Source organism: Choloepus didactylus, chromosome 4 (genome assembly GCF_015220235.1).
Source record: "Choloepus didactylus isolate mChoDid1 chromosome 4, mChoDid1.pri, whole genome shotgun sequence".
Taxonomy (NCBI): Eukaryota; Metazoa; Chordata; class Mammalia; order Pilosa; family Megalonychidae; genus Choloepus; species Choloepus didactylus.
In genome coordinates this window covers 123,721,730-123,747,651 of record NC_051310.1, presented here as the reverse complement: position 1 = coordinate 123,747,651, position 25,922 = coordinate 123,721,730, and the positions used below count along the sequence as shown (strand labels likewise).

At 37.3% G+C, this 25,922-nt stretch overlaps 2 protein-coding genes across 2 annotated transcripts in view; both read left to right on the top strand.

The window, feature by feature from the left end:
• Positions 1-25,922, top strand: part of TEX9 (testis expressed 9) — a 147,197-nt gene that overhangs the window by 3,499 nt on the left and 117,776 nt on the right. The window lies entirely within an intron of this gene.
• On the top strand, positions 139-24,618 carry LOC119530911 (zinc transporter 10-like). Its single transcript, XM_037831592.1, has 4 exons — positions 139-289; positions 18,726-18,828; positions 19,831-19,983; positions 23,655-24,618. The coding sequence occupies exons 1-4, from the start codon at positions 139-141 to the stop codon at positions 24,616-24,618; spliced, it is 1,371 nt and encodes a 456-aa protein (XP_037687520.1).

Sequence of the window (25,922 nt, the reverse complement as noted above, 5' to 3'; positions counted from 1 at the left end):
TATAATTTACAGAAGTTTTTTTGTTTGTTTTTTTGTTTTTTCTTTACGTCTGTGAACAAATGTGAGATCAGGTATTAGAAACGGACCACCTGTGTTCCTTGGTTAAACTATGCTAGGTTCCTGGGGCAGTGCAGAGTCATGCTTACTTTGGTTACTTTGGACCGGGAGAGTGCCGGCCAGGCCCCCTCCACAGCCCTCAGGCCCCGCCTGGAGCCTGGAGCTGCAATCTGGAAGCAGCGCTCAAGCATGCCTAATGAAGTTTTGATTAAAATCGTGAATCTGAGTCTGGGTATTTTATTTTTGTTGTTGTTGAGGCAATTTTTTGACACCAGTTCAATTTTCCTAATAATTGTTTATTTATTTAGATACACTATTGCTTCTAGAATAAATTTTGGTTATCTGATGGTTTTCTGGTGAAATGTCCAGTTCATGTATGTTTTAAAATGTATTGGCATGATTCCAAATGGAGAAGAGAGATCATTTTGGTGGGCATTCTTACATACTAGATAGATAACCCTTTTTAGGTTTTAATGTATTGGAATAGGTAGAGGTAAATACCTGAAACTATCAAACTGCAACCCAGTAGCCTTGACTCTTGAAGATGATTGCATAACAATGTAGCTTACAAGGGGTGACAGTGTGATTGTGAAAGCCTTGTGGATCACACTCCCTTTATCCAGTGTATGGATGGATGAGTAGACAAATGGGGACAAAAAGTAAATGAAAAATAGGGTAGGGGGGATGATTTGGGTGTTCTTTTTTACTTTTATTTTTTCTTATTTTTACTTTTTCTGGTATAAGGAAAATGTTCAAAATATAGATTGGGGTGATGATTGCACAACTATATATATGATGGCACTGTGAACAGTTGATTGTACACCATGGATGATTGTATGATATGTGAATATATCTCAGTAAAACTGAATTTAAAAACAACAACAAAATGTATTGGCAGAAATGTATTCCAATTATGCTCGTTTGTTGTACGTTTTGACTATCTGTTACCGTTTCTACTACCCTCTTTTGGAGGAGTTCCAAAATTGTTTATTTTTGCCTTCTCTTTTTTTGTCTGTCAGTCTTGTTAGAAGATTTATCTATTTATTGGTCAGAGAACTAGGTTTTGGTATTCTTGCCCATCTCTTTATGTTATTTTTTCTTCAGTTTTATCTTTATTATTTTCATTTCTTTTATTTGTGGTAGATTTATTGTTTCCTTTTATAGTTTCTTGAGCTCATTTATTTTTTTTTCCTTTTTTTTTTTAAAAATAGATACATTTAAGTATGTCAATGTCTCTCCAACTACAGCTTAGACCTGTTTTGATATGTATTTATTTTGTGGTTATTCTAAATATTTTGTAATTCTCATAATGATTATTTAGGAGTGTGTTTCAGTTCCTAAGCATATAGGGTTTTTGTTTGCTTGTTTGTTTTGTCTTTGTTTGTTTTAGAATTTATATTTAATTGTACGATGATCAGAAAATGTATATGACATGATTTTTAAAATGCATTGGAGCATATTTTTGGCCAAGTATATATTCAATTTTTGTGAAGTAATATGTGTTCTTTGATAGAAAGTATATTTACTATTTGTTGACTAATCTATTAGGTAAAGCTAAATAATTTTTTTATTCTTTTTTTTTTTAAAATTCAATTTTACTGAGATATATTCACATGCCATGCAGTCATACAAAGCATACAAGCTAAATAATTTTGTTGTTCATAACACAAATATCCTCATCATTTTTTTTTTTCCAATTAGCTCTTGGTTTCTGTGAGAGGCATATCAAATCAACTGTAATTATAGTTAAAAAAAATTATCCTTATAATTCTATCAGTTTTTGTTTGGAGGCTATATGGTTTCATTTACTTAAGTTTTCTAGATGAATTATACCTTTTATTATTATGTAGTGTCTGTTAAATCTTTTTTAAAAATTAGTAGATTTTTTTTAGAGCAGTTTTAGGTTTATAGAAAAAATAAGCAGAAAGTACCCTTTCCCAATACCCCCCCATCCACTCACAGTTTCTCCTATTATTAGCATCTTTCATTAGTGTGGTATATTTGTTACAAATGATGAACCAATATTAATACATTATTATTAATTAAAGTCCATAATTTACATCAGGGTTCACTCTTTGTACAGATTTATGGGTTTTGACAAATGCATAATGTCATATATCTACTATTACAATATCATAGAGAATAATAATCCCTTTCTCCGTCTATTCATCTATTCTGCCTAACCCTCACCCCTAAACTCCTAGCATACGGTGATGTTTTTACTGTCTCTGTAGTTTTGCCTTTAATGGGATGTCATATATTTGAAATCATACAGTAGGTAGCCTTTTCAGATTGTCTTCTTTCATTTAGTAATATGCTGTTAACATTCCTCCATGTCTTTTTGTGGCTTGAAAGCACATTTCTTTCTGTTGCTAAATAATATTCCATCTATGGATGTACCACAGTTGTGTAATAATCAGTGTGGGGGTTCTCTGCCCGATGTGCACAAATGATCAATTCCTGAGACACTGGGGTTTCAAAGCGAGAAAGAGTTTATAGCCAAGTGCGAAGCAAGAAGAACAGATGCCTACAGGCCTAAAATCTGCCTCCCTGAACTGAAGTAACTCAGAGAGTTTTATAGTATCAAAACATAGGCAGGTTTAGGATAATGAGTATAATGGCTCAAGATGATGAAGTTAGAGATGACTTAATTATTGAGCATATAGAGATTGATTACATGCCTAGTCACAGAAATATGTAAGAAAATGCTTAATGTGATGATGGGCATGATTTTTAGTATTTTAATGAGATATAGGTCACTTATAGGTTAAGGTTTAAGCTGCGCGTGTCATGCGGGCCAATTTTGGTTAGATTTAGCTTTGTCTGGTAAGATAGCTTAAGAGTTGGGGTGGATTCCTTCTGGGCTGACTGGAGTTCCTTCATTAATAAACATTAGGAGGCTGTCTACATGATCACAAGACTTTAAAATTGTAAAAGAAAATAAAGTGTTACAAGTGGGGCCAGTCATGAGGCTTTTACAACCACAAGGCAAAGGTTATATAATTATACAATCATTATCAAAGATGAAGGTATCTGGGTTAAAGTTCAGCAAGTTTCAATAGTTTCAGGTAATTACTTTTGGCTATTCTACAATACACTAGAAAGTAAAAAGTTACCTATATAATAATTCAGTAATCATAATTATTTGTTAACTTTTAACTCCTTGGTTACAGTTTGTATATCCATGCACCTTTTGAAGGACATCTTGGTCCTTCTAAGAGTTTTGTGATTATGAATAAAATTGCTCTAAATATTCATATGCAGCTTTTTGTGTGGGCATAAGTTTTCGACTCATTTGGATAAAGACCTTGGAGGGCAACTGCTGGATTGTATGGTAAGGCTGTTTAACAAACTGCCAAACTATTTTCTGAAGTGGCTGTACTAGTTAGCATTCCAGTCAGCAATGAATGAGAGTTCCTGCTGCTCCACATCCCTGGAAGAATTTGGTTTTGCCAGTGTTGAGATTCTAGCCATTCTAGTAGGTGTGTTGTAATGTCTCGTTGTTTTAATCTGCAATTCTCTAATGATGTTGAGTGAACATCTTTTTGTATGTTTACTTGCCATCTGTGTATCTTCTTTGGTGTGGTATCTGTTCAGATCTTTTGCCCAATTTAAAATTGGATGGTTTGTTTTTTATTGCTGAGTGTTAAGGGTTCTTTGTATATTTTGTCACATGTGTTTTTTTTAAAATATGATTTTATTGAGATTGTTCACATAACATACAATCATCCACAGTACACAGTCGCCCATGGTACCATCACAAAGCTGTGCATCCATCACCACAAATATTTTTTTTTCAAATTTTTGGAACGTTTTCATTGTTCCAGAAAAGAAATAAAAACAAAAAAGAAAACTCAAATCCTCCCATACCCCAATCCCCACCTCCATTATTGACTCACAATATTGGTATAGTACATTTGTTACTGTTGATGAAAGTATGTTAAAAGACTACTAACTATAGTACATGGTTTGCAATAGGTATATTTTTCCCTATATACCCCTCTATTATTGACTTCTAGCTATAGTGTCATACATTTGTTCTAGTTCATGAAAGAGATTTCTAATATTTGTACAGTTAGACATGGACATTGTCCACCACAAGTTTCACTGTTTTATACATTCCCATCTTTTAACCTCCAACTTTCCTTCTGGTGACATACGTGACCCTAAGCTTCCCATTTCCACCACATTCACACATATTCAGCACTGTTAGTTATTCTCAGAATAAGGCGCTACCTTCACCTCTGTCCATTTCCAAACACTTAAGTTCAACCTAGTTAAACATTCTGCTTATAATAAGCACCTGCTCCCCATTCTTTAGCCTTGTTCTATATCCTGGTAACCTATATTTCATGTCTATGAGTTTACATATTATAATTAATTCATATCAGTGAGACCGTTGTTCCAGTTTGCTAACACTGCTGGAATGCAAAACACCAGAAATGGATTGGCTTTTATAAAAGGCAGTTTATTTGGTTACATAGTTAAGTCTGAAGGCCATAAAGTGTCCAAGGTAATGCATCGACAATTGGATTCCTTCACTGGAAAACCTCTGTTAACTGGGAAGACACGTGGCAGGTGTCTGCTTGCTCCGTGGTTATGTTTCAAAATAGTGTTCTCCAAAATGTCTGCATCAGCTTCCAACGGCTGTCTTCAAAATGTTTGTCTCAGCTCCCCTCTCAGCTCCTGTGCATTCTTCAGAGTGTCCCTCGTGGCTATAGCAAGCTCACTCCTGTCTGAGCTTTTATAGGGCTCCAGTGACCTGATCAAGGCCCATACTGAGTGGGCGGGGCCACGACTCCATGGAAATTATCTAATCAGAGTTATCATCTACAGTTCGGTGGGTCACATCTCCATGGAAACACTCATTCAAGGAATTACAATCTAATCAACACTAATATGTCTGCCCACACAAGATTACTTCAAAGATAATGGCATTTTGGGGGACATAATACATTCAAACTGGCACAGTATTTGTCCTTTTGTGTCTGACCTATTTCACTCAATATAGTGCCCTCAAGTTTTCTTCAACGACCCGTTTTTTTTAGGACACGTTTTGTTCACCCACCATACATTCTGTCCTAAGTAAACAGTCGACGGTTCCCTGTATAATCATGTGTTTATGCATTCAACAGCATCACCACTATCTATATAAGGACATCTCCATTTCTTCTACAAAGAAGGAGGAAGAGTCAAAGAAGGTAGAGAGACAAAAGAAAAAGAAAAAGAAAGAAAAACTGACAGCTAAAAAGCAACAAAAGGAAAGATAGAATTAAACTAAAGTACAATAGAAGAGTCAGACAACATCACCAATGCCAAGAGTCCCACACCCTTCCCTTATATCCCCCTCTTACAGGCATTAAGCTTTGGTATATTGCGTTTGTTACATTAAAGGAAGCATAATACAATGTTTCTGTTAACTATAGTCTGTAGTTTGCATTGATTGTATTTTCCCCCAATCCCACCCCATTTTTAACACCTTGCAATGTTGACATTCATTTGTTCTACCTCATGCAAAAACATATTTGTACCTTTTATTACAATAATTGAGCACCCTAGGTTTCACTGAGTTATACAGTCTCAGTCTTTATCTTTCGTCTTTCGTTCTGGTGTCCCACATGGTCCTAACCTTCCTCTTTCAACCATACTCACAGTCACCTTTGTTCAGTGTACTTACATTGCTGTGCTACTATCTCCCAAAATTCTCACTCTTGTCTTTTCCTTTCTTTCTGCAGTGCTTCCTTTAGTGTTTCCCGTAGAGCAGATATCTTGTTCACAAACTTTGTCATTGTCTGTTTGTCAGAGAATATTTTAAGCTCTCCCTCATATTTGAAGGACAGTTTTGCTGGATATAGGATTCTTGGTTGGTGATTTCTCTCTTTTAGTATCTTAAATATATCACCCCACTGCCTTCTTGCCTCCATGATTTCTACTGAGAAATCCACACATAGTCTTATCAAGCATCCTTTTATGTGATGGATCGCTTTTCTCTTGCTGCTTTCAGGATTCTCTCTTTGTCTTGATGTTTGATAATCTGAGTACTAAGTGTCTTGGTGTCGGTCTATTCAGATCTACTCTGGGGTACGCTGCACTTCTTGGATCCATAATCTTATGTCTTTCATAAGAGATGGAAAATTTTCATTGATTATTTCCTCTATTATTGCTTCTGCCCCTTTTCCCTTCTCTTCTTCTGGGACATCCATGACACGTACATTCATGCACTTCATGTTGTCATTCAATTCCCTGAGGCATTGTTCCTATTTTTCCATTCTTTTCCTATCTGTTCTTTTGTTTATAGGATTTCAGGTGTCTTGTTCTCCAGTTCCTGAATATTTTTCTTCTGCCTCTTGAGATGATCTGTTGTATGTCTCCATTGTGCTTTTCATCTCCTGTGTTGTGCCTTTCATTTCCATAGATTCTGCCTGTTGTTTTTTCAAACTTTTGATTTCTACTTTAAGTTCACTCAGTGTTTTCTTTATATCCTTCATCTCTTTTGCTTTATCTTCCCTAAACTTGTAAAATTAATTTAGCATTAGTTGTTTCAATTCCTGTATCTCAGTTGAAGTGTAAGTTTGTTCCTTTGACTGGGCCATATCATCATTTTTCCTAATGTGATATGTGGTTTTCTGTTGTCTAGGCATCTGGTTTCCTTGATTACCCCAATCTGATTTTCCCAGACCAGATGGGCTCAGGTCTCAGAAGGGGGCAATATTCAGTATCAAGTTTCCCGGAGGGTGTGTCTTAGAAGATTGACAGACTTTCCCGTGAGGTCTCTAGCTGCTGTGCTTTTCCTAACCTGACCACCAGGTGGTGCCTGTCAGCCTGTCGCTCTCCACTGGTGTAAAGAGGTGTGGCCCCTTTTATTTTCAGGTTAAGTTGTTTCTGGATTGATTGTTTTCCCCCTGGCCCTGGGGTCTGAGTTCTGAAGGGAAGGAGGGCACTAGAGCTGGGCCCTACCTCCCTGCTCTTAGGGAAAATACATCCCCTAGAGACTTAACTTCTGCATTTGAATTACTCCTTTGCCTCTCTGACTCTGTTATCTCCACCCCTGTCTGTGTCAGAGCGGTGTGAACTGAAAATGGCTGTGGCTTTCTCCACTGAGCCACACAGGTTGAGGGAGAGAAAAAGAGAAAGATAGCCTTTTTTCAGAGGCAGTCCATGGCCCCCCAGTTTTGCCTGTCGGCCTAAGAGAGCATCCACTGGGTTCCCTTTCCCAGGGCACAGGCACCTTCTGGCTCTCTAAGGTCAGTCTCTAAAAGTCTGTGTATTTTTTTTTTCTTTTTTTGATTTTTTTCTCTCCGTCAGCCCCACCTCCTCTCCACTGGGAGCGACCTCAGGGTACTTTGCTGCTTGTTAGGGGTTATTCTATGTAACTTGTATCCAGCAGTCCACATTTGTTAATTAAAACCCCAGTTGGAGCTAGGCTGAGGTATATTTGCTGGCTTCGGGAATGCTGCTTTCTCCTACAGTGGGGTTTTGCAGCTCAGCCTGCTGTGGGGGGAGGGGGCTCCTGGCACGGTTCTGCAGTTTTTACTTACAGATTCTATGTTGCGATTTCAGCCATCCCACCCAGTCTGGGTTGGTATATGATGTATAGACAGTCATGTTTGTCCCCCAGCAGTTGTTCCAGATTATTTACTAGTTGTTCTTGGTTCTTTATTAGTTGTTCGGATGACTAACTAAGCTCCACACCTCTCTATGCCGCCATTGGGCCCCTTTCTCCTTTTCAAGTATGTGTTTTGCAAATATTTTCTCCTAGTCTGTGGCTTGTCTTTTCAATCTCTTTACAGTGTCTTTTGCAAAGCATACATTTTTTTTTATCTCGATGAAGTCAAACTTACCAATGTTTTCTATCTAAAATCATGCTTTTGATGTCACATATAAAAAGTCATTGCTGAACCCAAGGTCACCTAGATTTTCCTCTAAGTTATTTTCTAGAAATTTTATAGTTTTGTCTTTTACATTTAGGTATTGTTCTAGTTTGCTAATGCTGTCAGGATGCAGAACACCAGAGTTGGGTTGGCTTTTATGAAAGGGGGTATATTTGGTTACACAGTTACAGTCTTAAGGCCATAAACTGTCCAAGGTAACACATCAGCAATTGGGTACCTTCACTGGATGATGGCCAATGGTATCTGGAAAACCTCTGTTAGCTGAGAAGGCATGTGGCTGGCGTCTGCTCCAAAGTTCTGGTTTCAAAATGGCTTTCTCCCAGGATGTTCCTCTCTAGGCTGCAGTTCCTCAAAAATGTCATTCTTAGTTGCACTTGGGATATTTGTCCTCTCTCAGCTTCTCCGGAGCAAGAGTCTGCTTTCCACAACCGTCTTCAAAATGTCTCTCATCTGCAGCTCCTGTGCTTTCTTCAAAGTGTCCCTCTTGGCTGTAGCAAGCTCACTCCTTCTATTTGATCTCATATAGTGTGCCAGTAATTTAATTCAGACCTACCCAATGGGTGGGCCACCACCTCTATGGAAATTATCCAGTCAGAATCATCACCCACAGTTGGGTGGGGCACATCTCCATGGAAACACTCAAAAGAATTACAGTCTAATTAACACTGATAGGTCTGCCCACACAAGATTACATCAAAGATAATGGCATTTGGGGGGACATAATACATTCAGACTGGCACAGGTATATATCCATTTTGAGTTAATTTTTGTGAAAAGTGTGAGGTCCATGTCTATATTCATTTTTTATGTGTAGAGATGTCCAGTTGTTCCAGCACTGTTTGTTGAAAGGACTGTGATTTCTCCATTGAATTCCTTTTGTTCCTTTGTCAAAGATCAGTTGAGAATATTCGTGTTTGTCTATGTCTGTGATTTTTATTCTGTTCCATTGATCTATTTGTCTATTCTTTTGCCAGTACCGCACTGTCTTTACTGTGGATTTATAAGTGTTGAAGTTGGATAGTGCCAGTTCTCTGACTTGGTTCTTCAGTATTGTGCTGGCTGTTGTGAGGCTTCTGCCTGTCAACTGCCTGGTGATTATGAATAAAGTTGCTATAAATATTCATGTGCAGCTTTTTGTGTGGGCATAAGTTTTCAAAACATTTGGTTAAAGACCTTGGAACACAACTGAACTTTAGAATCAGTTTGTCCATTTTCAGAAAATAACTTGCTGTAATATTGATTGGGATTGTGTTGAATCTATATGTCAATTTGAGAAGAGTGGATATCCTGACAATATTGAGTCTTCCTGTCAGTGAAAGTGGAATATCTCATGATTTATTTCAGTCTTCTTTGAGTTTTGTAGTTTTCCTTACGTAGATTTTGTACATATTTTGCTAGATTTATACCTAAGGGTTTTTTTTTTTTTTTTTTTTTTTTCTTTTTGTGCTATTGTAAATAATATTGTGCTTTAGTTTGAAATTCCAATGGTTCATTGCTGGTATATAGGAAGACAATTGACTTTGGTATATAAACCTTGTATTTTCAACCTTGCTATAGTTGCTTATTAGTTCCAGAAGTTGTTTTGTTGATGCTTTGGGATTTTCCCTTTAAACAGTCATGTTGTCTACATGTCATCTCTGAACAAAATTTGTTTCTTCCTTCCCAATCTGTTTTCCTTTTATACCCTTTTCTTGTTTTACTGTGTTAGCTACGGTGCCCAGTGTGATTTGAATAGATGTGGTAATGGCGGACATCCTTCCTTTGTTGCCAATCTTGGGGAAAGTATACAGTTTTCATCAATAAGTATAATGCTAGCTGAAGGATTTTTGTAGATGTTCCCTATCAAGTTAAGGAAGTTCCCCTCAATTTCTAGTTTGCTGAATTATCCAGTTGTTCCAGCACCATTAGTTGAAAAGGCTATGCTTTCCTCTTTGAAAACCTTTTGACAAAGACCAATTAAGTCTATTTGTGTGTGTCTATTTCTGGGCTCTCTATTCTTTTTCATTGATCTATTTTGTCTCTTCTTTTCCAGTTCTATACTGTCTTGATATATGTAGTTTTATATAAGTCTTGAAGTTGGATAGTGTCAGTCCTCTGACTTTGTTTTTCTTCAGTATTGTATGAACTTTAGAATCAGTTTGTCAATTTGCACAAAATAACTTGCTGCAATTTTGATTGGGATTGGGTGAGTATAGTTACAGTTGGGAAGAACAGACATCTTAACAATATTGAGTCTTTCTGTCCATGAATATAGAATATCTCCTGTTTCATTTAAATCTTTTCTGATTTCTTTCATCAGAATTTTAGTTACTTCAAATATAGATCTTATGCATATTTTGTTAGATTTATACCTGTTTCACTTTTTGATGCAAATGTAAATGCTCTTCAATTTTTAATTTCAAATTCCAGTTTTTCATTGCTACTATATAAGTATGCATTTAGAACTATAAATTTCCCCCTCAGCACTGCCTTTACAGCATCCCATAAGTTTTGATATGCTGAGTTCTCATTTTCATTCATCTCTAGTTATTTATCGATTCTTCTTGCAATTTCTTCTTTGACCTACTGATTATTTAGGAGTGTTGTTTAACCTCCACATATTTGTGAATGTTCTGGTGTTTTGATGGTTATTGATTTCCAGTTGCATTCCATTGTGGTCAGAGAATGCTTTGAATAATGTCAGTCTTTTTAAATTTATTGAGGCTTGTTTTGTGCCCCAGCATATGCTCTATCCTGGAGAACGTTCTCATGAGTGCTAGAGTAGAATGTATATCCTGGTAATTTGGAATGTAATACTCTCTATATATCTATTAAGTCTAATTCTTTTATCACATAGTTTAGGTTCTCAATTTCCTTTTTGGTTCTCTGGTTGTTCTGTCTATAGAAGAGTGTGTGTATTGAAGTCTCCCACTATTATTGTAGAAATGTCTATTGCTTCCTTCAGTTTTACCAGTATTTGTCTCTTGTACTTTGGAGTACCTTGATTGGGTGCATAAACATTTATGATATTTTTTCTTGGTGAATTGTCCCTTTTAATAGTATATAGTGTCCTTCTTTGACTCTTATGACATCTTGGCATTTAAAGTCTGTTTTGTCTGATATTAGTATTGCTACCCCTGCTTTCTTTTGGCTGCAGTTTGCTTGGAATATTTTTTTCCATCCTTTCACTTTCACTCTCTTTGTGTTTCTGGGTGAGTTTCTTGTCAACAGTGTATCGATGGATCATACTTTTCTTTTTGGTTGGGAGACTAGTAGACTTTATATATAAATGAAAAACTTCAGCATATGTATAAAACTAATCAATATTAAAAGAGAATGGGGAAAATATCACAAAACTAATTCAAATGATTAATATTTAAACTCAACAGTAGGATCCAGAAGATAAATAAATACATAAATGATATGAATGAGAAAGTTGTCAAGAGCAAATTGAAGTGGTTTGCAAACATACTGAAAAAAATGTATTTGGGCATCTCTAAGGAAACTATCTGAGTAATAAATGATAAAACTTGTATTTAAAGGGTTTAATAGTGAAACATTGATTTTCCTATAATGGCAGGATAGTTAAGTAAACTTATGATATATACACTTGGTAGAATATTATGGAGTCATTAAAAATGATATTTTGCAATAATTTATAAGGATTTGAAATAATGCTTATCTTACATTACATAAAAAGAGTGAGATAAAAGTTCTGTATCTGGTATGACCACAACTTATAAAATAAACGAACACACATGGGAAAAAAATTGGGAGAAAATACATCAAAATATCATCTTTGAATGATAATACTGTGGGATTTATTGATATTTTCTATAATGAACATGTATTATTTTTTTAATTCAATTTTATTGAGATGTATTCACATACCATACAGTCATCCACAGTGTACAATCAGCTGTTCACAGTACCATCATATACTTGTGCATTCATTACCATAGTCAATTTTTGAGCATTTTCTTTAAAAAAAATAAAAATATAAGTGAAAAAGAGTACCCATAACATTCCATTCCCCCCATCCCACCCTTTTTTTTTTCATTTAATTTTTGTCCCCATTTTTCCACTCATCTTGCATACACTGGATAAAGGGAGTGTGAGCCACAAGGTTTTCACACCATGTAAGCTACATAGTTATACAATTGTCTTCAAGAATCAAGGCTACTGGGTTGTAGTTCTACAGTTTTAGGTATTTCCTTCTAGCTATTCCAATGCACTGAAAACTAAAAAGGGATATCTATAAAATGCATAAGAATGCCCTCCAGAGTGACCTCTCAACTCCATTTGAAATCTCTCAGACACTGAAACTTTATTGTGTTTCATTTCTTTTCCCCATTTTGGTCAAGAAGATTTTCTCAGTCTGACAATGCCAGGTCCATGTTCATTCCCAGGAATTGTGTCCCACATTGCCAGGGAGATTTACACTCCTGGGAGTCATGTCCCACATAGTGAGAGGGCAGTGAGTTTATCTTCTGAGTGGGCTTAGAGAGAGAAAGGCCACATCTGAGCAACAAAGAGGTTCTCTGGGGGAGACTCTTAGGCACAATTATAAGTAGACTTAGCCTCTCCTTTGCAGTAACAAGCTTCATAAGGGCAAGCCTCAAGATCGAGGGCTCGGCCTTCTAAATTGGAAGTTCTCAGTGCTTGTGAGAATTGGGTCATACTTTTGAATCCATTCTGCCAATCTGTATCTTTTAACTGGAGAGTTTAATCCATTCACATTCAATGTTACTACTCTGAAGACAGTTCTTGAACTAAGCATCTTATCCTTTCGTTTTTATTTATCAGATCTATGTTTTCTCTTCTCTCTCTCCCTCTCTCTCTCTCTCTCTCTTTTTCCCTTTAAGTTACCCTTATAATACTCTTCAGTTCTGTGCCCTTATCCATACCTCTTGTCGCAGGATCTCTTTACTGAAGAATCTGATAATGAGGATGCTGACTCCTTTCTATGCTGCTCTTATGTACCATCTGATGGTTTTTCTGTTCTGATAGTGAAGAACCAGTTATTCCTTCTGATACAGAAGCATATTTAACAGAACTTTTACTTAAAAACACTCAAGTACAATTTCCAAATAATAAAAAGTAGAAAGGCCTTACTATAATAACCGAGACAGATGATTCATATCCTTCAAGTCCTATTTTAGAAGATTATACTGAAGGAGAAACTAAACAGTTAAAAAATCTGTGAATATTTTCAAGGAGGCAGAAAGGCCCTCGCAACCTTCTTACGTATAGATAACATGTAATCATCTGATCCTCCGTGCAAACAGGATGGGGCTGCAGCTGTTACTTTAATCATAGATAAGTCATAAACAATGTAATAAGGTTGAATATAGTCCTAATCAAATGTATGTTTATCAATATGATGTAATGGCTAAATTATAGAATAAAATGAGAAAACTATATTAATAAGTTGGAGACAAGTAATAGTAATCTTTTCTAATTTTACACTTCATATAAGTATAAGTATGTTATATTGCTCTTATAGAAGTCATAGTTTAGTTAGTAAAAATATTATCAGTGGAATTTTACAAGCATTAAAGGCTAAGTCGCTAATAATTTAGATATTCTCCTTGGATCTTTAACCAATTGTGGTTCAAGACGTTTTGCTTAGTGAGTCACTTAATGTTCATGGCACATCATTTAATGTAAAAATAGAATACGACTTAATTAAAGGTACTCTAAGTCAAGATGCTATAAATTTTGTGTAACTTGGACAAGGGGGAGCTCTCTGATCTCATGTCCAGCTGCATCTGGAGGAGAGGGGGCTTCCAGGTTTGGTAATGTATGAATTAATTTTTTCATTGTAAATTTATTCCTTTTACCTTAAGTGCTCCTTTAGTAAAAATGTGTTAAATTTGAATTCTTGTCTTGAGTGCTCTTTACTTTTAAAGTATCGTCTGTCCCTATACTCTTAAATGAGTGGGAGGTTACTTGATGAAACCAAACTGATTGAATCACAACCTGATAAAGCTTGAGTCTTTTCTAACAGAGATCATAGATTTGAGGTGTAGATACTAACTCATGCTTCTTTCTTTTTTTCTCAGCCAGTAGAACTCCCTTTAATATTTCTTGCAGGGCAGGTCTCTTGTTAACAAATTGTCTCAACATTTGTTTGTCTCTGAAAATTTTAAACTCTCCCTTAATTTTGAAGGAGAGCTTTGCTGGATAAAATACTCTTGGCTGGCAATTTTTCTCTTTCAGAATCTTAAATATGTCATACCACGGCCTTCTCCATAGTGCCCCCTGAGTAGTCAGTACTTAGTCTTATGTCGCTTCCTTTGTATGTAGTGAATTGCTTCTCTCTTGCTTCTTTTAGGACTTTTTCCTCTTCAGTGTTTGACAATCTGATTAGTATATGTGGGTTTATTTGGATTTATTCTGTTCCGAGTTCATTGGGCATCTTTGGTTTGCAAATTTATGTCATTTAAGAGGGGTTGAAAAATTTTCCCCACCTATGTCTTCAAATACTCTTCCTAGCCCTTTACTCTTCTCTTCTTCTGAGGTACCACTTATTCTTATATTTACATGCTTCATGTTGTCCATCATTTCCCTGAGATCCATTTCAAATTTTTTTATTTTTTTCATCATTTGTTCTTTTGTGTATTTGTAATTCACTTATTCTTTCTTCTCCCTCTTCAAATCTGCTGTTGTGTGTCTTTAGTATAATTAAAAAAAAAGTTTTATATGCTTTATTTAAAATTGACATGTGCACCAGTTAAATACAGTGACACCTTTAAACTGTGTAGAGAACATGCACAGAAACATATGCATATAGCTACTATCTGGGTAATAGGCAGAAACTCCCATTGGGAAAGTCTTCTCAATAGCTAGAACTGATCAGTTTTCAAAGTATTCAAGTATCAAAACACTTTGGTGAACAGGGATTTACTTATAGATACTCAGCAGCTAGAAGATTGCAGATTACACAGAGAAACTAACTGTGCCAATTCTTAAATTTCTTCAGGTGTGGTTTTTGTCTTGTAGCATTTTAAGTGTAGATCTGTATAAAAAAGACAATCCACACATCTTCAGACAGCCAGTGAAACATTTCTATTTCAATCTGTACAACCTAAATAGTAGTTACAGTACTCTGTTGGACTAAATGGTTTCACTACATACAGAAATACACCATAAGCAAAACTTATTTATTGACTCAGCACTGACAGTTAGCTGGGACCTAGGCTATTGCACCATGAAGGTTGTTTTGCTTATCTAGTGTATTTTTAATTTGATCAGCAGTATCTTTTATTTCCATAAGATCTGCAATTTTTAAATTTACTCTTTCAAATTCTTTGTTATGCTCTTCTAGAGTCTTCTTGATGTCCTTTAGTCTTTAGCCAACTCATAGAAGTTGTTTTGGAGATTTGTGTGTACTTTGATTAATTGCTTCAAGTTCTGTGTCTCCTTGGTCTTTTTTTTTTTTTTTTTTTAAATTGAGATTGGATTTTTGGATAATTGTATCCTCGATTTTTTAATTTGGTCATTTGGCTTGTCCATGTCTTATTGTTTTTCATGTGCTTTATGATTTTTTGTTGGCTTCAGGGCATTTGCTTAGCTTTATAAGGTTATTTTGGGAAATTCAGGATTATTTGAACATTTATATATATTTGTATTTTGGCAGAGACACATCTTGCTGGAATGCACTTTCCCTGTCTTCCCAGCAGAAGGTGCTCTTGAGCCACCTGTCACCCTCAAGCCACCTTTCTCCCAACTTTGCCTGTGCACTGGGTGGGGTCCAAACCAGGTGGGAATCCAGTCAGTGTACCAGTTCTCTGTGTGTACTGGGGACTGCCAATCCTAGGGGTGTGGTGTTGGCCCTGTGTAGTTCGGCAGGGAGTCTGATTAAGGGCACAGTGAATTTGGTGATTCCCGGGCCTCTGAATAGGTCACTCTTGGGCTATCGGACTGTGTGTCTCACCCTCCAGCTCAAAGGCATTCTGCTCCCTCCCTGCCATGCTCCCGTGAGCCTCTGAGGTGTTGGAGGGACTCCTGGTACTTCCATGTGGTGCCCTCGCCTACCCCGCCTCTTGGCTGTGCACACCATGGCCCTCTGTGGAGGGAAAGTAAATGCAGTCAACACTGGTCCGCTGCCTCCTGGGTTCCCTCATGGGAGCCCCCAGCCATGTGGCTGTAGAGGATTATCACCCCCGTTAACTGCTGAGATGGGTACACAGGAGTGGAGAGCTGCTCACTCCCCTGCTTGCCAGCCCCCAGCAGCAGTCCCAGCTGAATAAACTCACCCTGTCTTTTGAGACACAGTTTCTCTGCTTTTTCATCCAAGTCTCCACCATGTATTATAGAAGTCCCTCTGTGGTTGCTTGCACCTTGAAACCAGTTTCTTTCTTGGAGGATCGTTGGTACTCTATAGAAAAGCACTATTAATCTTGTATCCTGCAACTTTGATACATGTATTAGCTCCAAGAGTGTTTTTTATTGATTCTTTAGGATTTTCTACACAAACATCGATTCTTTGGGATTGTCTACCTTCTGTTAACAAAGACGGCTTCATTTCTTCCTTCCCAGTCTGTAAACCTCTCTAAGCATTAACTAGAATGTCTAGTGCTATGTTGAGTAGGGTGGTGAAAGGCGGTATCCCTGTCTTTTTCCCAGTCTTAAGGGGAAAACATCTAGCTTTAGCAGTGTATTTTAGCTGAAGGGTTTTTGTAGATGTTCTTTATCAACTTGAGGAAGTACCCCTCTATTTTTGGTTTGCTGAGAGTTATAATGAATGCTGTTAGATTTTGTAAAATATTTTTCTGCATCAATTGATATGATCATGTGATTTTTCTTCTTTTAGCCTACTGATTTGGTGAATCACATTAATTGATTTTTTGTTTTTGTTTGGCTGTATAGTTACACAATCATTATCAAAGATCAAGGCTACTGGATTATAGTTCAACAACTTCAGGTATTTCCTTCTGGCTATTCTAAAACATTAGATACTAAAAAGAAATACCTGTATAATGAGTCAGTAGTCACAGTTATTTGTTAAATCCTAATTTCTCAGTTATACCTCCTCCCTCTCATTTGATCTTTCTGTCAATCTTCAGGAATATCTGTGCAATGAATATTTTAACTTCTTCATGCTGGAAAGGGGTGCGAACCTTATGGGGTAGAGGAATGAAACTGGTTGATTCCTCTACTGGAGAGACTGGTACCTCTGGATTTCAGGTTTTATGTGGTATAGGATCAATCTGGAGGCCTTAAGTTTCTGAAAAAATAAACTTATAAAGAAGAATGTTTATAGAAACTTATATAAAGCCCAGCATACTGCATAGGATTTTCGGAAATACTGTTGGTTCAGGCTTGGTGTGCTGTGGTAGTTTGCAATATCTGGCTAAAGTTTGCAAAAGAGTAACCTCCAGAATGAGCTCTCAACTCTGTTTGAAATCTCTTAGCCATTGAAATTTTATTTTGTTCCACTTCTTTTCCTCCTTTTGGTCAAGAAGGCATTCTCAATCCCACAGTGCCACTGCCAGACTCATCCCTGGTACTCGTGTCTCATGATGCCAGGAAGACTTACACTCCTGGGAGTCATGTCCAATGTAGGGGGCAGTGTAGTAAGTTTATTTGTGGAGTTGGCTTAAAGAGAGAGGCCACATCTGAGTAACACAGAGGCTCTCCGGAGGTAACCCTTGGGCATAATTACATGCAGGTCTGGCTTTGCCACTGGAGAAATAATTTTTCATAAGATCAATCCTCAGGTTGGAGGGTTTGGCTTATTAAATTGTGAATTCCTAGTGCCTGAGAGAATATCAGGAATTCTCCAGGTGGAGAAGATTTATAGTTCCACATTTTTCCCCAGTCTCTCAAAGGGACTTTGCTTACTTTTTAATTTTCTGCCCCAAATATTCTAGAATGTTTCTGGGTATTACATTAACCTGTGCAGAATAATAGGATCTCATTCCCTATTTTGGGTTCCATGTATTTAGGTTATTTAAATAAATTGACCAGACAGGTTCAAGTAGATGGTGTGCTACAGAAAAATTTAAATTTTGGACCAACTAAACATCTTTTCCTTTGGCCTCACAGAGAAGTTGAAGTTTTAAAATACAGACAGTATCAGCCTTTACCCTGTATTCTCATTTACCTTAATCCTAACCAGTTCTCATTTCATTCATATCTCTTACTGGAATGTGATCTCTTATTCAGCTTCTTTAACAGTTGCTGTATGGAACAATGCTGACTTTCAGAGCTGCAGAACTCCAACTCTGAGTCTCAGGTGTCACCCAACATTCCAGGGAACTTCCAGGTTAAACACAAAGAGCACAGCTTTTCAGAATTTAAAAATAATACTTAAAATTCAGGAATAGGTGTGACTGCTGTAAGAGCTTACAAAATCTAGAAACCTTTACAATGGGCCTTATTGAGACGTTCTGTACTCCTTAATCATTGACTGCCCAGTCTCTGCCTACTTCCTATTTACTGATTACCTATGCACTCGAATTCACCTCTCGGAGTTTGCTCATTATTGTTAGTTTATATTAGTGAGACCATACATTATTTGTCCATTTGTTTCTGGTTTATTTCATTCAACATAATGTCCTCAAGGTTCATTCACCTATTTCCATGCCACACAACTTCATTCCTTCCTGCAGTAGCTCAATATTCCATCATATCTATACACCGCGGTTCACCCTTCCGTTCATCAGTTGATGTATCCTTTGTTCACCTCCGTCTACTGCAAATCGTGAATAATGTTGTTATAAACATCAATGTGCAAATGCCTATTCATGTCACTGCTTTCAGTTCTTCCAAGTCTGTGTCTATTAACAGGGTTGCAGGATCATGAGGCAACCCTATGCTTAGCTCCTGTGAAACCACCATACTGCTGTCCAGAGGGGCTGTATGATTTTACTTCTCCACCAACAGTGAATAGGTATGTCTCTCTCTTCACATCTTCTCCTGCATTTGTATCTTTCTGTTTATTTTTTAAATGGTTTTATTCACATACCATACAATCCATCCTAAGTGTACCATCATGGTTCCTGGTATAATGACATAGTTATGTATTCACCACCTTGATCTAGAAAAGAACATTTCCATTTCTTCCACAAAGAAAGAAGAAGAGGAGAAAAGAAAAAAAAGAGAAACACAAAGAATCCCATCCCCCTCCCTTAAATTCCCCTCTTATTGACATTTAGCGTTGGTGTATTGCCTTTGTTACACTTAAATGAAAGAGCACCTACAATGTTACTTTTAACCATAGACCCTAGTTTGCATTAATTTTTTTTTTTTTCCATATAACATCCCATTTTTAACACCTTGCAATGGTGAATTCATTTGTTCTCCCTCAATTAAAAATTTTGTTACATTTAGTTATTATAATTGTCCACTCTAGGTTTCACTAAGTTATACGGTCCCAGTTTTTATTGTCTGCCTTTCCTCCTGGTGTCATACATTCCCTTAGCCTTCCTCTTTCAACCATACTAACATTCAGCTTTGTTCATTTTACTTAAAATATTGTGTAACCATCACATAGTATTGTGCTATCCATTTTTGGATCTTTACAGTCAATCCTGTTGAACATTCTGTACTCTTTCAGCATCAAGTACCCAAACTACCCTCTTTCTATCTCCTGATAACATATGTTCTCAACTTTAACTCTCAGAGTTTGCTCAGTATAGTTAGTTCATATTATACCATACAGTATTTTTTCTTTTGTTTCTGGCTTATTTCATTCAGCATAATGTCCTCAAGGTTTATCCACATTGTCTGTATTTCTCCACCAAAACAGGGGCATGTTCCCATGCAGGGATTCTAGATCAGCTCCAGTGGGCCTGAAATATTGTCTGGAGAATCTATGAAGAGCCCTTCAATTCCCTTGCACTTTCTGGTCTGTCTAGTAAATGGCACTGTTTGTTAACTTCATTGTCCTCAGAAGCAGTTCGCTTCGGAATCCAGGCTGCCTCTTACTGAGCAAGGCTGAAATTGTAGGGTCCTTATACCCTCACTTTGCCAGCCAAAATCTGGCTCAGTGTGGGGCTGTATCCCTCACTTTATTTGTGGCAGAGGTCAATAAGCAGTTATACAGGTAATTTCAAAAATTGTTATGAGTTACAGTTCCACAGTTTCAGTTCTTTCCTTATTATGCAATATAGGGAATATACAGAAAGGTGAAGACTTTGAAAGCGCAATTCAACGATTAGCTATAGAGCAAATTTCAAAGCATGTTGTAGGGTACAGTTCCACCATGTCGTTTACCTCCTTCCAGCTATTCCAACACTGCCACATATGTTAATACTTTTGTGTATATTGTTATATTTTACAATAATGGAAATAGCTGAAGTTGTGGAACTGTGCCCATGGCATTCTCTGAAATTTGTTCTCTACTTGTTGAATTATACTTTTAAGGTTTTCACTGTTATGTATATATGAATGTATTTATATAAAGTTTCAGTATTCATAAACCTTTGTTAATTCTTATCTTGTTTGTTACTATCCCTTCCTCTCACTTATTCTCCTTTCTCTCACTTATTCTCTTTCTCCATCTTCAGGGATGTCTACGCAGTGAGCACCCTAACTTGTTCATATTGGAAGGGGATGTCAACAGTATGGAGAAGGAGGCTGCATCTGATTGTTGTTCTTAAAGAGGTTGTTGCCTCTGGGTCTTAGGACCTCTCTGGCATAGGAACACTCTGGTGGATTCAAGTTTCCTAGAGATAAAACTTAGTGGGTGAATCTTTCATAGAATCTCAGGTAGGGACCCAGGTAATTAGGGACTGCTTTTGGTAAGGGCATGGCATGCTATGGCTATTTGGGATATCCAACTGGAGTTTGCATAAGAGATACCTCCAGGATACCCTCTTGACTCTATTTGGGATCTCTCGGCTACTGTGACCTCAGCTTGTTACCTTTCTTTTTCCCCCTTTTGGTCAAGTAGGCATTTTCAGTCCCTCACTGCCAGGGCCAGGCTCATTCCTGGGAATCATGTTCCATGTCTTCTGGGAGATTCATTCCCCTGGGAATCATGTCCCTTCTGGGGGTGGGGTGGGGAGGGAAGTTAATGAATTTATTTGCCGAGTTGGGCTTAAGAGAGAGAGAGGCCACATCTGAGCAACGAAAGAGGTTCCCTGGAGATGCCTCTTAGGCACAATTATAGGAGAGCTCAGCCTACCTTTTACAGCCCTAAGTTTCACAAGAGCAAGCCTCAAGTTGAGGGCTTGATAATTTATTAAGTATTGGATTTCTCATTTCACCTAATATATATTCTACCCCAAGATAAAGTCAGTTTCTTATATTATCTTCACTTAGTTGTACAGTCTTCATCACTCTCAACTTCAAATGATTGTCATAACATAATACAGCCCAGAGCTCTTATCAGCTGCTAATTATTAATCCCTAGTATTTGTGTAGTGTTGTAAGATATTCCTATTAAATGTAGTCTTTAATATGTGATGGGTAGTTTTTCCGTATACCACCCCATTGTTAACCCTCTGCACCAGTGCCATACCTTGTAAGTATATCATGCTAACACTTATTTAGCTTTGTGATGGTACTCTGTGGGTTACATGCCTTTAAAGAACCATTTACGAACATGTTCGGCTTCAGTGTGTCACTGATAATTTATAATCCCATTAACGTACTATAGTCACACCTGACCATTCTCATAACCATTAACTTCACCCTCATTATCATATCTGTACATATTAGATTATCATTCCCCCTTCACTAACTTCTGTCTATTTCTTGGTCCCCTATATACTACATTATAAGACACTTATTTTACATTTTTCATGGGGTTCACATTAGTGGTAACATACAATATCTCTCCTTTTGTGTCTGGCATATTTCACTCAGCATTATGTCTTCAGGGTGCATCCATGTTGTCATATGATTCATGACTTAATTCCTTCTTACTGCTGCATAGTTTTCCATTGTATGTATATACAGCCTTTTGTTTTTCCAGTCATCTGTTGAAGGACATTTCGATTGTTTCTATCTCTTGGCAATTGTGAACAATGCCATTATGAACATCAGTGTGCAAGTATCTATTTGTGACACTGTTCTCAGATCCTCTGGGCATTTACTGAGAAGTGAAATTGCTAGATGGTAGGGTAACTTGATATCTAGTTTTCTGAGGACCGCCAAACTGTCTTACCCAGTGGCTGTGCCATTATACAGTCCCACCAGCAATGAGCAAAAGTTCCAATTTCTCCACATCCTCTCCAACATTTGTAGTTTCCTGTTTGTTTAATGGCAGCCATTCTTATTGGTGTGAGATGATCTCATTGTGGTCTTGATTTGCATCTTCCTAATAGCTAGTGAAGATGAACATTTCTTCATGTGTTTTTTAGCCAGTTGTGTTTCCTCCTTAGAGAAATGTCTTTTCTTATCTTTTGCCCATTTTATAATTGGGCAGTATGTACTGTTGTCATTGAGTTATAGGATTTATTTATATATGCAATATATCAGTCTTTTATCAGATACATGGTTTCCAAATACTTTCTTCCATTGCGTTTGCTGCCTCTTTACCTTTTTGACAAATTCCCTTGAGGTGCAGAAGCTTTTGATTTTCAGGAGTTTCCGTTTATCTATTTTTTATTTTGTTGCTTGTGCTTTGGGTGTAAGGTTTAAGAAGTGACCTCCTAATACTAGGTCTTGAAGATGTTTTCCTACATTGTCTTCTAGGAGTTTTATGGTGCTGTCTCTTATGTTGAGGTCTTTGATCCACTCTGAGTTAATTTTTGTATAGGATGTGAGGTAGGTGTCCTCTTTCATTCTTCGGGATATGGATAAACAGATCTCCTAGCTCCATTTGTTGAAGAGACTGTTATGTCTCAGTACAGTGCATTTGGGGGCCTTATCAAAGATCAGTCGACTGTAGATCTTGGGGTCTACTTCCAAACTCTTGATTTGATTCCTTTGATCAATATGTCTATTTTTGTGCCATTACCATGCTGTTTTGACTACTGTGGCTTTATATTAGGCTACAAAGTCAGGAAGTGTAAATCCTCCCACTTCATTTTTCTTTATTAGAATGTTTTTAGCATTCGAGGCCCCTTTCCCTTCCAAATAAATTTGATAACTGGCTTTTCCAAGTCTTCAAAGCAGATTGTTGGAATTTTGATTGGAATTGCATTGACTCTTTAGATCAGTTTGGGTAGGATTGACATCTTAACGACGTTTATACTTCCTATCCATGAATATGGAATAACTTTCCATCTCTTTTGGTCCTCTTTTATTTCTTTTAGTAAAGGTTATTAATTTTCTGGGTAGAAGTCTTTTACATCCTTGGTTAAGTTTATTCCTAGGTACTTGATTTTTTTAGTTGCTATTGTGAATAGAATCTTTTTCTTGAGTGTCTCTTCAATGAGGTCACTTCTAGTGTATAGGAACATTACTGACTTATGTGCATTAATCTTGCATCCCACTACTTTGCTCAATTTGTTTATTAGCTCATGTAGCTGTGTTGTCGATTTCTCAGGGTTTTCCAAATATAAGATTACATCATCTGCAAATAATGACAGTTTTACTTCTTCCTTTCTGATCTGGATGCCTTTTATTTCTTTGTCTTGCCAGATTGCTCTGGCTAGAACCTCTAGGGGTGACGGGCATACTTTCTTGTTCCTGATCTTAGAGGGAAGGCTTTCAGTCTCTTGCCGTTGAGTACTATGCCGGCTGTGGGTTTTTCATATATACCCTTTATCATACGGAGGAAGTTTCCTTCATTTCCTACCTTTTGAAGTGTTTTCATCAAAAAAGATGCTGGTATATCAATCCGCAGAAGACAGAGGAAGCACTGCTGGTTCTCAGTGCTGGAATTATCGGGCTGTTCTTCAACGTTCTGAACTATGTCATCTTCTTGGACTGCTGTTACTGCACTGCACCCAGGCCCCAGGGAGACATTGAAACAGGTGATTCCCTGAACATCCAGAATGAGCCTGAAGAGACCGTGAGAAAGGAGAAAAAGTCCGAAGCCTTGACTATCAGAGGTGTACTTTTGCATATGATGGGTGATACCCTGGGGCCAGTGGTTGTGGTGATCGTGGCCATCATATTCTATGTGCTTCCTCTGAAACCTGAGGACCCGTGTAACTGGCAGTGCTACATTGACCCCAGCCTCACTGTCATCATGGTCATCATCATTTTGTCATCTGCCTTTCCACTCTTCAGAGAGACTGCAGCCATTCTGCTACAGATGGTCCCCAAGGGAGTCAACATGGAAGAGCTGATGAGCAAACTTTCTAGTGTTCCTGGAATTAGCAATGTACATGAAGTGCACATCTGGGAACTTACAAGTGGAAAGATCATTGCCACCCTGCACATCAAGTATCCAAAGGACGGAGGCTATCAGGATGCCAGTATAAAAATTCGAGAAATCTTCCACAATGCAGGAATCCACAATGTGACCATCCAGTTTGAAAATGTGGACTGGAAGGAATCCCAGGAGCAGCAGGACCTGCTCTTCCTCTGCAGCTCACCCTGCATCTCCAAGAGCTGTGCGAAGCAGCTGTTGTCCCCCCAGACACTGCCCTGGTCTGTCAATAGCTGTGCTGAGCACAGTGACTCTTCCACTCTAGATCTATACCAAAGTGATGGCCCCAGCAGAAGAGATATCACGGAAGTGGCTATTGAAGTGTCTTTGGATGGCCGTCTGAGTAACCACAGACTCGCTCTTAAAAATACTCAAGAGGACCAACATTATGTAAACATCACATATTTTTAACCTGGTACCTACATAAGCAGACTAGACAGTTGCTTAACTTGGCCATCAGCTTGGCTTATGGAAAGAGCTTTGTGGACTGTAGGCACTGACCAAACTCGCAATGTGCACTCTCTGTGTTCAATAAGGGGTTGGCTATTTGGGATTTTAACTGAACTTGTGTGTATAATTTTTATGTGACGGATAACACCTTAGCATCACCCTGGGCATCTAATGTGGGTCTTCAACAATTTAGTTTGAACATTCATTTTCTAAAGCACACTGCACTAGTATATAGATCAGGAACACTGAAGGCTGGTACTCAATGACTGTGGACATAGGATTTAAAGTTCTTTTTTTTCTTAACCGATTAGAGCTTCTAACTGGCTCTCAGGTGAGCCCAGAGCCTAAGTACATAAAAAAACTTTAAAATCCATGATAGCTTTATTTTCCCATTCCCTTGGAAGATCATTTATAGAGGAATGTTAGGTATTCTTGTCACTGCAGACATATTTTTTTTCTTTTGACTCATTTTGAATACATGTAAAATGGATACCTACTAGGGTAGAAAATGTTTTCAGAACATTAGAAGGGGTAGATTTTGGTGGGGTATCCAAAAGAAAGTGCTTTTGGATTGTCTTTTCATTTTGAGAGGTGGAGAGAAAAAATAATGTTTACTTTCTGCTGTGAAATGAATTACAGCTGTGGGTTGTTCCAATGATTAAATAGATAAGATTCAATTATTTCACTTGGAAGTGTGGGAATAGTTCTTCATTCTTAAGTATGACACAAGTATTTAAATGACTGTCTTTTAGAGTCAGTTCCATTGAAACTGTTTTCCTTTATTGCTTTACTAATGATTTGCTTATTTGTCCAATTTCCTTTGAGGCTCCTTCAGTAGGATTATATTGATCTATAGCATTTACCAAGAGAAAATAAGCATTCGTGGGATAGAAGAATATATCTACATTGAGTATTCATTCCTGCCAAATAAATAAGCTAGATTGCCTTTTCTTTAATTAGTTTTATTTAAACGTATTTATTATAGCTACCAACTACCAACTTGATGGAAAAGTCTCTGTCCAAGGGGAGAAATGAGTATTTATTTAATTGCTGCTTTTAATGTATTTTGAGGAGCTTAGAATTTTCTTTTCGTTCTGACCCATATTACCAAGTTCAAATATGCTTCTTAGAATCCAATTCAGACCTATCACCCATCTACATTAGTACTGATAAAGTATCTATTATGTTTCTAACAGATTGTTTAGTCATCAATTTTAATCAAAAAAGTCTTGAAATAAGTATGAGGACCTGGGAGGTGACTTACT